This window comes from Cinclus cinclus, chromosome 5 (assembly GCF_963662255.1).
Source record: "Cinclus cinclus chromosome 5, bCinCin1.1, whole genome shotgun sequence".
Lineage (NCBI taxonomy): Eukaryota > Metazoa > Chordata > Aves > Passeriformes > Cinclidae > Cinclus > Cinclus cinclus.
Window position 1 is genome coordinate 9,198,548 of NC_085050.1, and position 14,644 is coordinate 9,213,191.

The 14,644-nt window shown below is 36.8% G+C and overlaps 1 protein-coding gene across 1 annotated transcript in view; it reads left to right on the forward strand.

Moving 5' to 3' along the window:
• The window catches only part of HTT (huntingtin), an 80,757-nt gene that overhangs the window by 39,962 nt on the left and 26,151 nt on the right, over nucleotides 1-14,644 (forward strand). Inside the window, exons 34-43 of the mRNA XM_062492651.1 lie at nucleotides 107-162; nucleotides 964-1,112; nucleotides 1,783-1,919; nucleotides 3,900-4,016; nucleotides 5,407-5,529; nucleotides 6,049-6,281; nucleotides 7,595-7,737; nucleotides 10,635-10,842; nucleotides 12,370-12,511; nucleotides 13,758-13,937. Of these exons, the coding sequence (XP_062348635.1) occupies nucleotides 107-162; nucleotides 964-1,112; nucleotides 1,783-1,919; nucleotides 3,900-4,016; nucleotides 5,407-5,529; nucleotides 6,049-6,281; nucleotides 7,595-7,737; nucleotides 10,635-10,842; nucleotides 12,370-12,511; nucleotides 13,758-13,937 (1,488 nt within the window). The remainder of the gene's footprint in view (nucleotides 1-106; nucleotides 163-963; nucleotides 1,113-1,782; nucleotides 1,920-3,899; nucleotides 4,017-5,406; nucleotides 5,530-6,048; nucleotides 6,282-7,594; nucleotides 7,738-10,634; nucleotides 10,843-12,369; nucleotides 12,512-13,757; nucleotides 13,938-14,644) is intronic.

Here is a 14,644-nt window from a genome sequence, read left to right on the forward strand (position 1 = left end):
TTTTCGTAATGTAGTGCAAATGATTTTCAGTGCCTGTCTGTAACTGTCAGAATGGTTTCAAATGGAAATTAATGTCTCTGTTCTGATGCACACTTTCTCTCTTTAGGTGTTCATTGGATTTGTGCTAAAGCAGTTTGAATACATTGAAGTAGGACAGTTCAGGTATGAAACTGGCAAAGATCCTTTGAACAAGGATGGTTTGCAACTGTCTTGTTCTGCGAGAGCTGATGAGTGATGTGTCACAAGTAGTGATTAGATTTGCTGGTTATTTCTCCCTGATGAGGAAGGGAGAGTTCTCTTCTGGGCAATGTGCTCATTTATTCTCTGGCTCCAGTGGTAACTCTTTCAGATATTTTAGGTTCCATGTGACTGAAGAAGTTAGGAAGTAGCATGGAAAATAATAATACTAATCTGCAACTGTGTTGCTTTGTTTCTCCATTTTGGTACTGTAAACCCATTCCTTTGGCCCCCCCCCTGCCAAAGGTATGCTTCCAGAAATCATCATCTCATTGCTAGATACAATTGCTTAAGGGAAAGCTGCTTCTTCCTGTTGTGGATTCAGAATGAATCCATATGTGCTGTGGTCATCTGGTACACATTGTATAGCACCTAGTAGATCATAAGCAAGGAAGTGAAATTTTTGCTGTCAGTTATTTCTGTTTTTTCTCACATTTGAGTTTTAATGAAGAGGAAGGTTGTTCTTTTGCTCTTCTACAGAAATAACCTAGACAGTATGTTATAATATTAGTAACTGCAAAGGTCAAAGCTTGAAAGAAATTCCTGGGGAAAAAACCCATTGTACAGAACAGGGCACAGAAATTACAGAATTTTTTTGTATGAAATATTGTATGAAATCAGAACAGCATATTCTTCAAAAAAAACGTGACTGTGAAAAGATGAGTTTTACTGAACAAAGCTGTGCAATTCAAATTTGACACTTTAATTTTTTTGTTTTGTTTTCAGGGAGTCTGAAGCAATTATTCCTAATATCTTCTTTTTCCTGGTGTTGCTGTCTTATGAGCGATATCATTCCAAACAAATAATTGGAATTCCCAAGATCATTCAGCTATGTGATGGCATCATGGCCAGTGGGAGGAAAGCTGTTACACATGGTAATTCTTAAAAAAATAAAGTATTTTAAAAAGAAAGGAAAGAAAGAAAAAAGACATTGACACTTACTAGTAACAGTTCAGCAATAAATCCAATGTTGACTAATAAGCTATAGAAAACTGTTATCGTGCTGAGTGTTCCAGAAGACACTAACTTTTAAGATGTGAAATACTTCTCCCTTAATTACTTCAGGAAGTTTATTATATCATACTAACACTGCTGCCCCACATTTTGCATTGTTCATAATTGCAACAAAGCTTTTATTTGAAACTATTTAGTAATAAGTTTGCAACTGAGCAGTATGTGCAAGGCTTTGATTTTAATTTTTGGTCCACTTCCCTTTCCTTCTACTTTCAGCCTTTAAGTAGAAGCACATCTCTCATACTTTACCGTGATTCTGCTGAGAAATAGTTTATAAAAATATCTTTTTTTAGCTCTGTGAGAATGGGCAAATGCGTCCATAATTTTAAATTTCTTTAAATTTCTTTTAAATTTCTGAAATAGCCATTATGCATGATAAATATGGGGTTTGTGGGCTTTTAGGTATGGGTTAAAACATTTAATGAACCAGAGCCCAGTTTACTTTTAGTAACTGAGCTGTTAGTTAGTTCAAGCAATCACTGTTCAGGAGTGATTTGTCTCATACTAAAAAAGAAATACATCTCATTTCAGCAATACCAGCTCTGCAACCCATTGTTCATGATCTCTTTGTGTTAAGAGGAACAAATAAAGCTGATGCTGGAAAAGAGCTGGAAACTCAGAAGGAGGTTGTAGTGTCAATGCTGCTGAGACTTATCCAGTACCATCAGGTAGGAGGAAAGGATGAAGGGACTCTCTTTGTGGTCTGTGAAAGGGTAACATTGCTGTGACTCCTAAAAGTGCTTCAGACAATATTAATGGTCTTCTATACAAAACTGGAATAGCTGGACTCTGTGTGGTATCTTTCCTTATAGAGAGAGCATGCAAAGATTTTTAAGGCTATGGGAAAGGTTCTGCTCTACACATCACTATTTCAGGTGAAGTAACATACCTGTGGAATTTCGTAGTCGAGCCTAGAAAACAAAGCACTAAAAAGCTCCAGTTAGAATTATGATCTTGGCTGTGTTGCAGACAGAATAAACAGAAGGTTGGTGGAAAAGAAGAAGCTTAAAAGAATGGGAGTAAAATGGAAAAGGAGACAAATTTAAAATTAGAAAAGATGCTGCATGGAGATGATTTAGGTAATGCTGTACCATAACAATATCTTGGATAACACTTGCTTGAAAAAGGTAATGACACTGGTAATTAGGTATTTGTTATGACTTACTACTTTGACCCAGACTTTCCAGGTTTGGAAAACACGTTTCTGCTTTGTAGGAGTGTAACAATGACTTTCATCAATACACTTTGTTTTAATGAAAAACATAAAAGTAATTTTAAGAGAAGTGTCATGATCAACATGGGATTTTACTGCTTATTCAGGTGCTTAACAAACCTAATGTGCCTTTCTTTCATAATGTGAAAATGCAGTTCTAGTGTATGCTAATGTAAGCACTGTATTTTCTGAAAAAAGTCAGTACATCTTGTCAAAATAATTTGTTAGAACTGCGTGTTCAGATTGGGGTAATTTTGTGTATCCACATTTTCTTTTGAATTTGTAGTTTTATAATCATAAAATGACTAATATAACTATATGAAATGACACTCTGTAGACACATGATGTGAAATAGTGAATAACTTTGTGTTACATAAGGTACTGCAATTGCTGGCAGATCCCCTTCTGACACACTTAACCTATTAAAGACCACCCATGCACTGCTCTTCCCACACCATCCCATTTGTAGTTATTCTGCCCTGTTCTGCTGGTGCATTATGTATAAACCAACCCTGGGCTGTTCTGTTGTTCTGGGACGGTCTGCAGTGGTTTCCCTGGACATTAGAGAGGTTCCAAAAGCTGCAGCCTTCAACATTTTCTGTTACAACTGGAGCTGCCACTCATGGAGCTCCAGAGTTAAGTCTTTCAGCCTGGAATCTCTCCTATCTCCTCTCTCCTGAGAAAATATTTTGGTAAGAAAGTCACCTGGGAATCTCCCTTCCCCTAAACTAAACTACCTGAATTTTCTTTACAAGTGCTCTAACTTGTTTCCTGAAACAGATTATTCTGTCCCCCTTCCAATTCCATATATTAAAATTCTTGCTTGCTGTGTCTCTTGTCTGCCTTCAAAGTGTGGTCTCTACAACCCTCAAACCTATAACACATTCAGCTACCAGAAGTGCTTCTTACTTGGTGTGTTCCATTATGTTGTCTCTTAAGCCATTTATATGAAAGTGATATATCTCAGGTGAATGAGCCCCATAAAGATGTCTGTTTTGTTTCCTTGACCAAATTTAAATGTTATTGGATCTAGAGTCAAGACAGAGTATATATATGGAAAATGGCTTCTTTCTTCTTCCCCTTTTTGTTGAATGAGTGGTGTGGTGTTTAGATTTATGATTCTTTTTCAAGTTGTTTGAGTAGTCTTTTGACAAATACCATTTAAAAAGTACGAAGCAAACTTTTTTTTTCTAGTTTATAAAGAAACTGGAAAATTCTTTTAAAATCACCACCAAAAACTTTTAACTAAGAACAGGCTTTTAACCTGAAGATGGGGTTTTAAAAATGTTGTGTGATTTCTCATGTTGTTTTTTTTTCCATTTTGTCTTTTAGGTAGATGGTTGAAATGAATGTTCTTTCCTATGGTGATAGTACTCAAATATTTTTTGTTAGTATGGGTGCCTACTTTTTTTTTTTTTTTTTAACTTTTGCTCAGGTGCTAGAAATGTTTATCTTGGTATTGCAACAATGTCATAAAGAAAATGAAGACAAATGGAAGAGATTGTCCCGGCAAATAGCTGACATCATTCTCCCAATGCTTGCAAAACAACAGGTGCCTATATGATTGTTTTAATTCTGTAAACACCTTAAGTAATTGCTGTAATGTGTGTATCAGTAGTGGCTTTGAGCTTTCGATTTTTCCTTTTTTTTATATGATGACAAATTTTCTTGAAGTTGTGGTTGCCTTATCTGGAAAAAACAACTGCCGCAAAGTAAACTTAAGTCTTTGAAGTGATGGAGTTCATATATAAATGTGTGACGTATATGGAGTATGATCAAGGCTGTCTCCAGTGGAGGGTTATTCTGTTTCTCTTAGATTCTTGATTATATGAGAACATTTAATAGATGGTGTGAAGGTTGTCCCATGTTCATAGAATGTCAATTATTTTTTTCATGGGTACAGTGAGTCTAATTGCAGACTAGATTACTCAAATCCCCATCCAACCTGGCCTTGAACACTTTCAGGGATGGGACAGCCTACTCCAGTGCCCCACCACCCTCACAGTAAAGAATTTCTCCCTAATATAAATCCACCCTCTTTCAGTGTAAAGCCATTTCCCCTTATCCTATCACTACCTGCCTGTGCAAAAAGGCCCTCTCCAGTTCTCCTGTAGCCCCTTTGGGTACTGGAAGGTGCTGTTAAGAGCCTTCTCCATGCTGAACAACCCCAGCTCTCCCAGCTTGTCTCCACCTCAAAGGTGCTCTAGCCCCAGATATTCTTTTCTCCATGACGGCAGTTCCCCAGTCCTGTGAGATCTCATGGCTGGGAAGAGTGGGCAGGATCAGACAACAGTTTTAGAGCAGAGCTAAAATGCTGACAAAGTGAAATTGCTGTTGTTTTGTGTGACTGCACATGATCATCTTCCAAATCATTTAATCAGGATAGGGTCATCTAAATTTGTAGTCCAGTCCTTTGCTATTTGCAGTTGATTGCTTCATAATTTATCTAAAAAACTGTTTAGGTAAGCTGTCCTACCTCTGTTGCATTAATACCACTGTAGCTGTTCACTTTTCTCATGATTAGGTTTATTTTCTCCTAGTTACCTGCTTAAGTTTAATCGTGACCAGCATTGCAGTCTATAAATAAACCTGGTAGGATGTGCAGGGGGAAGAAAAGTCTCTACATTTTATGACAAGTCAAGTCTTCTGGTCTCATTCTCTGAATAAAGCCTATTTCTTCAAATGAAATATATATGGTATGCACATTGGATTTCGTATGGCAGATTTTTGTCCATGTTCTCAAAACTCATGTCTAGGAAGGCCTATAATGAAACTTAAATTTGTCTTCTATAGCTTTTGGTTGCTTTGAATTTTGTACTGTAAAGAACAGCTTTATTACGCGCAGGTTTGTATAGAAATGTTTAAAACATGGAGTGTTAATTTTGTGTTGAAATTACCTTTAGTGGACAGTTAGAAATTAGTTTTGTGTTTTTCTTTTACAGATGCATATAGACTCTCATGATGCTTTGGGAGTATTGAACACTTTGTTTGAAATTTTGGCCCCTTCATCCCTTCGCCCTGTGGACATGCTTTTAAGGAGTATGTTTGTTACTCCTAAAACAATGGTAAGCTACTGTTTTCAAAGAAGAGAGAATCTGGTGTCTTTCATGAAAAACAAAAGAGAATGTGTTTCTCTTTAATAATTTGCTGAGTGATGTTAAAGTACCAGGAGCAGAATTTGGGAACAAATTGGCTAGAACTAATGTGATTTACCAACTGGGAGCACTTGATACAGAAGTGTTCTGCTTATGAATTAATTTCCTTCATTTTATATGTTCAGGATCAGGAATGTAAAGGAAGGTACTGTTACAATAAAATAGAATCCAATTTAAAAGGTAAACCACATTTTTCTTACACAAGTATTAGTACTGCTTTTATAGCTGAGAGATTGTTTACCAGTGAATATGAGCTTGACAGTTACCACAGGAATAGTATTTTGTAAGATCTGAACTTAAAATTTATTTCTGGTTTGCTCCATTCTTAAAAGGGTCTGATTTTGAAAATGCTAATTTTTAATACCTTTCTATGTTGTATCATTTAACTTCAAAAATATTCAATCTTCTGTATTTCTGTGTTTGTGTTAGGCATCAGTGAGCACTGTCCAGCTGTGGATTTCTGGAATTTTAGCTATCCTTAGAGTTCTGATTTCACAGTCAACAGAAGACATCGTTCTATCCCGTATACAAGAGCTTTCCTTCTCACCATATTTAATTTCATGTCAAGTAATCAACAGACTGAGATGTGGAGAAAATAACACACCAGAGGATCGCACTGAGGTCAAACAGGTGAAATACCCACCTGAGGAGACATTTTCAAGGTACACTGTCTTTAGAATAACTTGGGGAAAGGTAAAGAGCTCTGAGAAATCACAAATGCATTGGGCAGTATTTAACATGTATAAAACTTTTGTCTGAATGGAATTAAGTTTGTTAATAAGTTGATATGGGACAAATGTGTGTGGAGGAAGGACTGTTGAGATGGACAGAGATGGAGAAGTTGAGTGGATTTTAGTAGGACTTTGAATTGTTCTGGTACCTCTTCTCAAGCCAAATGAACAACCTAAAGAACTGTTAAAATGGGTGAATGCTGGACTTACTAAAATCAGGTCCAGAAACCTCACTGCTTTCCTTCCTTTCTGTATGAGGACTGAATGATGAAACATCCTTTTAAGTGGAAGCCCAGATTCTCTATCAGAAATTTGGCAGCAGTGGGATTCAAACCTGTTGAGTTAGTCCTGCTCTTTTTTCCTTTATTTTAAGAGCCAGCTTTGTCCAGTTGGCTTCCCATGTTGATGTCCTTGGACAGTGACAAACTTCAGGCAAAAGAAGCATGGAGAGATGGCAGCAGCATTATACTGACATAACGTTTGTCATTAAGGCATAGTGCTTTAATGTGGTGGGAGGCATTTGAAATAGTTGTTTGTTTAAGAAAATAGTAACATTTTACTTAAGTAGGGAACTTCAGATAGGAATAGAATGCTGTTTCATGCTCATTCTCAGGGTAGTGGGTGGAGGGAAGAGGGTCCTCTGGACATATACTCTGACTTTATGTCCCAACACCAGTGACGTAAGGAATGGAGTAATGGTTATGGCCAGGGGCAAGGATGGCTTTCTTAAAATGCCCTTTTTTGGTGCTTCTTTTGACACCACACCTTGTCCCAGCTGGAGGTTTGATAAAGAACCTGTGTAGTAGAGTGTGGATAGGAGAGGCGAGTTAGGTGAATTACTGTGACTTGCTGAATTAACCCTGCTCAGCTGAGCTGTGCTAACTGTCACAGATTGTTTTTAGTTTGATTTAGCTCAGATGCTTTTAGCAAATCACTGTAAAGACACCAAAGTGTTCTGAATATTTGCTTTGTAATTGTGTTGGGCCAGTGTATAAATGCTACTGTGACTATCTGATGAGAGATAATCTAGATTTAATATGCAATTATTGAAGAGCTTGTGATCATATAGCATCCTATTTGTTTTAGGCTCACCTGTTCTGTAGCATTTCATTTAGTAGGTTATTTAGGATGAATGGACAAGAACTTCCTATTTTATTTTTCAAGCCAAAGTTTCATAGGCTAACCTCATCTTTTTCTGAAAGATTGGTTGTTATCCTATTGATTGTATGTGTGTTTCTTTCAAGATTCTTACTACAACTGGTTGGAATTCTACTGGAAGATATTGTTACCAAGCAATTAAAAGTGGACATGAATGAGCAGCAACATACTTTCTACTGCCAGGAGCTGGGCACGCTGCTCATGTGCTTAATACATATCTTCAAGTCAGGTAATACTTGAAATGTTGCCCATGTCATAGCATGCAGTGGTAGGGTGGTTTTAAAGTTCCAAGACAGCTCATCAATGCATTGAACTACTGAGAAGGAATATGTAAGTGCTGAAATGTTGTATCTTGCTCAGTGTAGAGAACTTACCAAACATGGTGCTCATGCATGCAGGACATATTTTGCACATTTCTTCTGTCTTCTGTCTTTGTGGAACAAAATGTAGGTAGTGACCCTTCATCTCTCCTTTTAAATGTTTAAAATTTTTCAGTCCAAAAAACACAAAGCATTCCAAATTTGTGGCTATATTTCTCATGTTTTGTTTCAGTTTGGAGGTTGGTTGGTATGTCTAGCTTAAAATACTGAGTCACAGACTGCTAGCTCAGACTCATGACAAGGAAGGTTCCTGGGTTTTGCCATAATTAATAAAAATATTTAAAACAAACAAGCAAAAAACCTCCAACAAACCAAACAAAAAACTAACCAACCAAGAGCAAAAAGCACCTCAGAAAACCAGGAAAGGTAGCACTTTTCCAGCTAGTTGGTCTCAAGTTCCTTTCTTCAGGTTTGGAAATATTCCCTTAGGTTTTCTTTTGCTGGATACCCAATATCTACCCTTTTGGTAATTCCTTAGTCCATAGCTTGATTCCTTAGTCTTATTTTCTGAATAGTGGTACTATCTTGCCTTTCATTTATTCTTTCTTTGCTGTGGCTGCCCTTTTTGCTTCTGATTTCCAGCTTGCAGCTGGAATGCAACCTTGGTTTACTCTTAGTTGTCTGTAATTTAAAAAGGTCTTGGCACAATACCCTGGTTCTTCATAGGCTTCCTTGCAGACATGAGCCAAGGAGCTCTGTGTTCTGTTGCCTTGGTCTGTAAAATGGGAGTCGTCCAAACCGAGGTTCGTGGTGCAAGGACTCCAGGAGTGTGTGAAGAAGCACAAAATTAATCCTTGTTTTAGGTGTGCTTTAGGACCCAGAACTCTGGACATACAGAGTGACAGTTTTCTTCCCATGTGTCTTTTACAGTAATTATTTTAATATGCTTTTATCCTATTTCATTATATAAAATTACATAATTATACTATTATATATTGTATTTATTTTATGTTAACTTATTTTATTATTTTGATTTAATATAGTAATTTATGTTTAGGAGAAATATTTGCATCAAATAGTGTAGCAAATAATTTGCAGCAGGATGTTTTGGCATAAAGTGATTAAATAGTGTCAAGCCAGGAGCAATGAAATCAAAAAAGGAAGCTGATGACTGCAACTGGGGCAGTGGGTTCTTCCACAGTGGGAGCTGGGGATAATTGAAAGGAAGGCTAAACTAGTACTGCTGCTGTGGCTGGCTTCCAGGCTGCACTGGGAATCTTGCCAGGAATTATATAGAAATTTTCATGCAAAATTAAATTTAAATATTAAAATACTCATGCAGAGCATTGGAATATGTGGATCAGATGATCTGTAGAAATTAATTTAGTGTAAAACTACAAAAAACTTCAGGTATATTATTACCACTAGTACCTGTATGGTGTAACAGAGTAAAAGAAAAGTTCTTCAGACACCTGGGCTGTACTTCCATGTCATAACATATTTATTTAGGTTGAGGATTAACTAACTGCCTGAATTTGTAATAATGTTCTTTTGTTCAGTTAGAACCTCCATAATTATTTTCTCTTTAAGTTATATTCTCCTAACTGTAGGTGTAGCTTACAGCAATTTGTCTCTGGAAACAAAGGGTGTATTCTGTCATTTCTAACCACTGTTCTATTGGGAAGTTTTGTCTTTCTGTTGCAGTTTTTCCAAAATGTGAGCATTGCTGACTCCTGTATTTCCAACTGTAGGAAGCTTGTAGATTATAAATGAACATTCTCAATGTGTTCCTTTGAAGTTAGAAATAAAAGGCATGGACAAAGTAAAAAGATGAGCATGCAGTGGCTTTTATGACTGTAGGAAGTCACTAGATGGTGTAGTTTCTGCAAATGCAGGAAGCTGGAATAGGGCTAGCACTGTTTTGCTAATAAGTGGAACCAGAGATTTGAGACTGAGCTATTTTTCCCATTCTTTGCTATTTGCATTGTATGTTTGTCAGTCCTGGAGGCAGCTTAAATTGGTGCACATGGCTGTGGAATTTACAGCTTCATTCTTCTGTATGCCTGGCAAGGAAAGCAAGTAACACTGCAGATTTCCTTCATTGTTCTGATTAGCTCTTGGTTTCTAACTGACTCTGAAAAAACTTTTTTTTTCCCTGAACTTATCTTTGCATGGAGACTCAAAAAGGCCTATACCTTTAGACAACTTTTCTTGTTTTCCCACCATTTTTGAATTTCCTTTTTTCCCCAACTTTTGTTTTGGCATACAAACATAGAATCAGCAAATCAGAAAGCAAAATTCTACTTTTTTTGCTTAGTATTCAGTTTTCAAGGTAATGGCAGAAATACCTAATTTTTGCACTTTAGAAATTGCATGAAAGAGAATAAATTTAGTTTCAACTAAATATGTTTGGAAAGCCATCCTCTGAAGTAATATACTTTCAGGTGTTCTTCCTTGACATGCAGAGTAGTAGTTACCTCAGGTTCTTAAGTAGACCATCTGTGTTTTAATTTATAAACAAACTAACTAACCCTGATCCACAGTTTTAAGTTTACTGAAGGTTTTCATGTATCAGATTAATGAGAATTGTCATGAAACCTATCTAAACATTTTTTATTGAGTCTGAGAGCTGGTAATTTCTGGTTTACACACTGCCCTTGGGCAAACTTCATCACATGCCTTAAATTTGTAAAACTGCTTATAGTTTACCTTTCTTGCAGGAATTCTACCATGAATAATTTTAAAACTTCAGAATTCAGACTAGAGCATTGTTACTCTAACATATAATGGTTTTTATTGCTTTCAGGGATGTTTAGAAGAATCACAGCTGCAGCCACCAGACTTTTTACAGGAGATGGATCTGATGGTAGTTTCTATACACTTGAAAGTCTGAGTGACCTTGTTCAGTCCATGATTCCCACTCATCCTTCTTTAGTTCTCCTCTGGTGTCACATCTTGCTTCTTGTCAATTACACCAACTACAACTGGTGGTCAGAAGTGCATCAAACCCCAAAGTAAGTTTTGGTTTTGTTCCCTAGTAGTGTGTTACATTTAATTATATTTTCTAAAATAATATTAAGACAATCCAAGCTGCTTTCTGCCAAGCCTGTCAGCCTGTTGAATGGTGCTACTTGGACTATGAAATGTAGTTCTGTGTTTACTTAATGTGTGTACATATTGTCTGCTCTGATATTGGTGTGACTTCCAAATTTAGGAAGTGTGTCCTGCACTCAGTTGCTCCTCAGAAAAGCTGCCAGGTAATCTCTCCACTTCTAGGGCAAGATAACTTCATTTGTGTACTACTTTTTATTAAAACTATGGAAGTAACTATAGCAAAATACTCAGCATTTCATGTTTGTATGGAGACCTCCTATTTCACTTTCTAGGAAATAACCAACCAGTGGAAATGATGGACACTGTTGTGTTTGTGACAATACAATCTGATCATAAAATTGTAACTTGTAGCTACAGGATTATCTGTTCTCAGTGGGTCTGTTGCTAAATGTTTTCAAAACATGACATAAGCACCATGCTGGTTCATTAACATCGAGCACTGTAATAACCTCACTTAACACTAGTTGTCTGAAATTGGGAGATTGGTTCTAAAATGAGTGTTGTCTTGGTCTGAAGTTAGTTTCTTCCACCTGTCAGGCACTGTCCTCTAGTGGATAAGGAAGGGACCTCCTGTGAGGGTGGGTGTTCCTCTGTGTTAACTGTAGAGGGAGGTGAGCAAATGACTTGAGAGGCATTTTTGGTGCTTGTGCAGTGAGTGTTGGGCAGTCTCATCTTGCTCTACAACTGAAGTGCAGCAATACTTTCACCAGTGTGAAATTCTCGCTTCGGTTCAACGTTACGTATTGAAAATATGCTATTCTAATTTGTGGAAATTTGGAACTACCAGGATTATGAGCAAAGTAGGGTGACTACTAGGGCGTTGGAAAAGGCTGTCTAGGTAAGGGTGCAGTCACCATCCCTGGAAGTGTTGAAAAGATGTGTGGAAGTGGCACTTCAGCATATGGCTTTGTGGTGAGCCATGATGTGGTGCTAGCTTAAAGGTTGGATTTGATGATCTTACAGGCAACTTTGATGATTCTGAACTTAAATAGCAGTGTATATGTTTTTCTTTCCTTTTAGTTTACCAGTATCATCTCTTTTCTGGGTTGGGCATCACTTTTAAGCTGACACTAGACTAAATACTCAAGAACACTTGAGCATTTAGTTTAGTTTGGTTTGAGAAGAAAATACAGCAATAGGTTCTATTATCCTACCAGAGATGCAGCAGCCCATGTTTTTCTTTTAAATAACTCATTTAGTTCTTCAGACTGTTTGAAGATGTAATAAGCAATACTGCAATTGCTAAAAAGTAAAGATCTGATGGAAAGCAGACTGTCTATTTCAAGGAAGTGTAATGTTTGAATGAAGTTTACAGGAAAAGACATGTCACCTGATGACACTGGTAGGATACTCCAGACACTTTGGATGTTTATGTTTCAGTAGCCATACTAAGAAAGCAGTAACAACATAAAATGTACTTTTTGCAGGCGACACAGCCTTTCTACTACTAAACTGCTTAGCCCTCATATATCTGGAGACAGTGATGAATCCGACTTGGAATCTAAGCGTGGCATGTGCAATCGTGAGATAGTGAGAAGAGGAGCACTCATTCTCTTTTGTGACTACGTTGTAAGTTTTGAGTTATGACTTTTATAACTATGATTATTTTATGATGCTGATACTCATCTATTAGTGATATGTGTTAACTGAAAAGTGAAGTGTGTTCAGTGAAAAATGAAGATCTGTGAAACTAGTAATTTTATTTTCAGATGGTGCTTCTGAAAGCTTAGATATGACTTCATTTGGAATTGTTTTCTGTTCTGAACTGAGAGTTCTCTTGACTTGTAAAGTTTACCTGGTGGGCAATAGAATTACCTTCTGTGTACCACATGCCTTACTTGGGAGGTGCTTGGAGGACACTAAGTAATTCCAGACTTCCCAACATCAGTAGCAGTGCACAGTGTCCAGTAGACAATAAATTTCCAACTCTACTCTGTAAGAAAAGAGATTTTACATGAATACTTAAATTTCCATTTTGGTTCTCTGGCAAGAACAATTTCTGTAGCTTTGGCCATTTGCTGCCTCAGTATGAGAGTTTTAGTTCATTGGGAACTTTTGAAGTGAATCTTCAGTAGTAGGAGGTGTTGCACTTGGCTTTGCACCTCAGATCAGTTTTGAGGTGCATTCCTCAAAATTCCTCATACATTCCTTTCAGGTTCAACTCAACAGAAAGGTATGTTTAGGAAACACTTCAATGGACAGTCACTAGAGTCAGATTAGAGGTTGTCCAAGGTAAAATTCTCCAAAACCTCTTTACAGAGGTGCTGTGCAAGCTCTCAGCATTGCCTGGTTAACTCTACTGATATTTTCATATTGCATTCTACTGCTTATTGACATATACAAGCCTTTAGAACGTTTAACATTAATTATTGACAGATCTCTTTGGATTTACTTTCTAGAACTTCTTCATTTTATGTTGAAGGCCAGTAGTAATAAGAAATCTTTAAGAAGACTAAATGAAAATCACATTTTACCAGACAACTCTGTGTGCATGTTTATTTCAAGCACCATTTCAGTAACACCATTTTTGAATCAACCTTTTCAATTTACTTGTGTCTAACCTGTTTTTTAGTGTTTTTAGAAAAATAAGTTGCACGTTCATGGTAAATACCTTAATTTGCAACTAGAGCAAAACTTTTGGAAAATTTATCATGTAAAAATAATGATGGTGGTATTAAGATATAGGCACTCTATGCTGTTATTTCAAAATAGCTACCAGAACTATAATATGAGGAGCTTCATGTTGTGTCATGTTTAGTAATTAAAATCTTAACATTGGTGTTACTGCAAACAGATTTTCCTTTTTCCCTGTTAGTGTCAAAACCTACATGATTCAGAACACCTGACCTGGCTTATTGTGAATCATGTTCAAGACTTGATTAATCTGTCCCATGAGCCTCCAGTACAAGATTTTATCAGTGCTGTTCACAGGAATTCAGCAGCCAGTGGTCTCTTCATCCAGGCCATTCAGTCACGTTGTGAGAATCTTGCAGCTGTAAGTTTAACTTTTTGACTTCTTGTAAAGAATAAAGTCACTTCATGTCAGCATAAATTTAACTGATAAGTATGCAAAGTTTGACATTTCTGGGTCATTAATCAAGTTCTAATTTTAATTTTAAAGTCACTTACTTAAAAATGCAAGCAGTGAACCTTATATTAGCAACTTCAGTATTAGATGTGTTCCAGTCCATGAAGTCAATGAATTCAAGTGGAGATGGTTAAGCTGCTTTTCTTCCTTCAGAGATGCTATCCCACATAATCAATATCTGATGGGTAAATTAAAGCTGTAACTTTCAGCTTTGATTTTGGTGCCTTGCCCTGGCAGTATGAAAATGATTTGTGAGCTCATGCCTTCCCCATCGATCTGTTCTGAAAGTTGTAGCCACTTGGTATAGGGAAAATCACCAGGAGATTCAGGGTATTATTTCTGTTGATTATTTTAGTTTTCAAATTAAAAGGAGTGGATGATGTTTTAAAGGCATGTAAGGTTGTATGCAACTCTCTTAATGCAAACATCATTTGCTGGACTTTCTCTAGAGATTATTGTAGGGAGAGGATTGTGATTAATACAATAATCTTGAGATAGTTGTGTGACCTACACCCCGAGTAGCTTCAGTGCTGTTTCTTAAATTTTTTCCATTGTCTTTGTGCAAATCTAGGACAGCTTTAAAGTTACATGATATTAGTCTGGGCTTCAGTAGC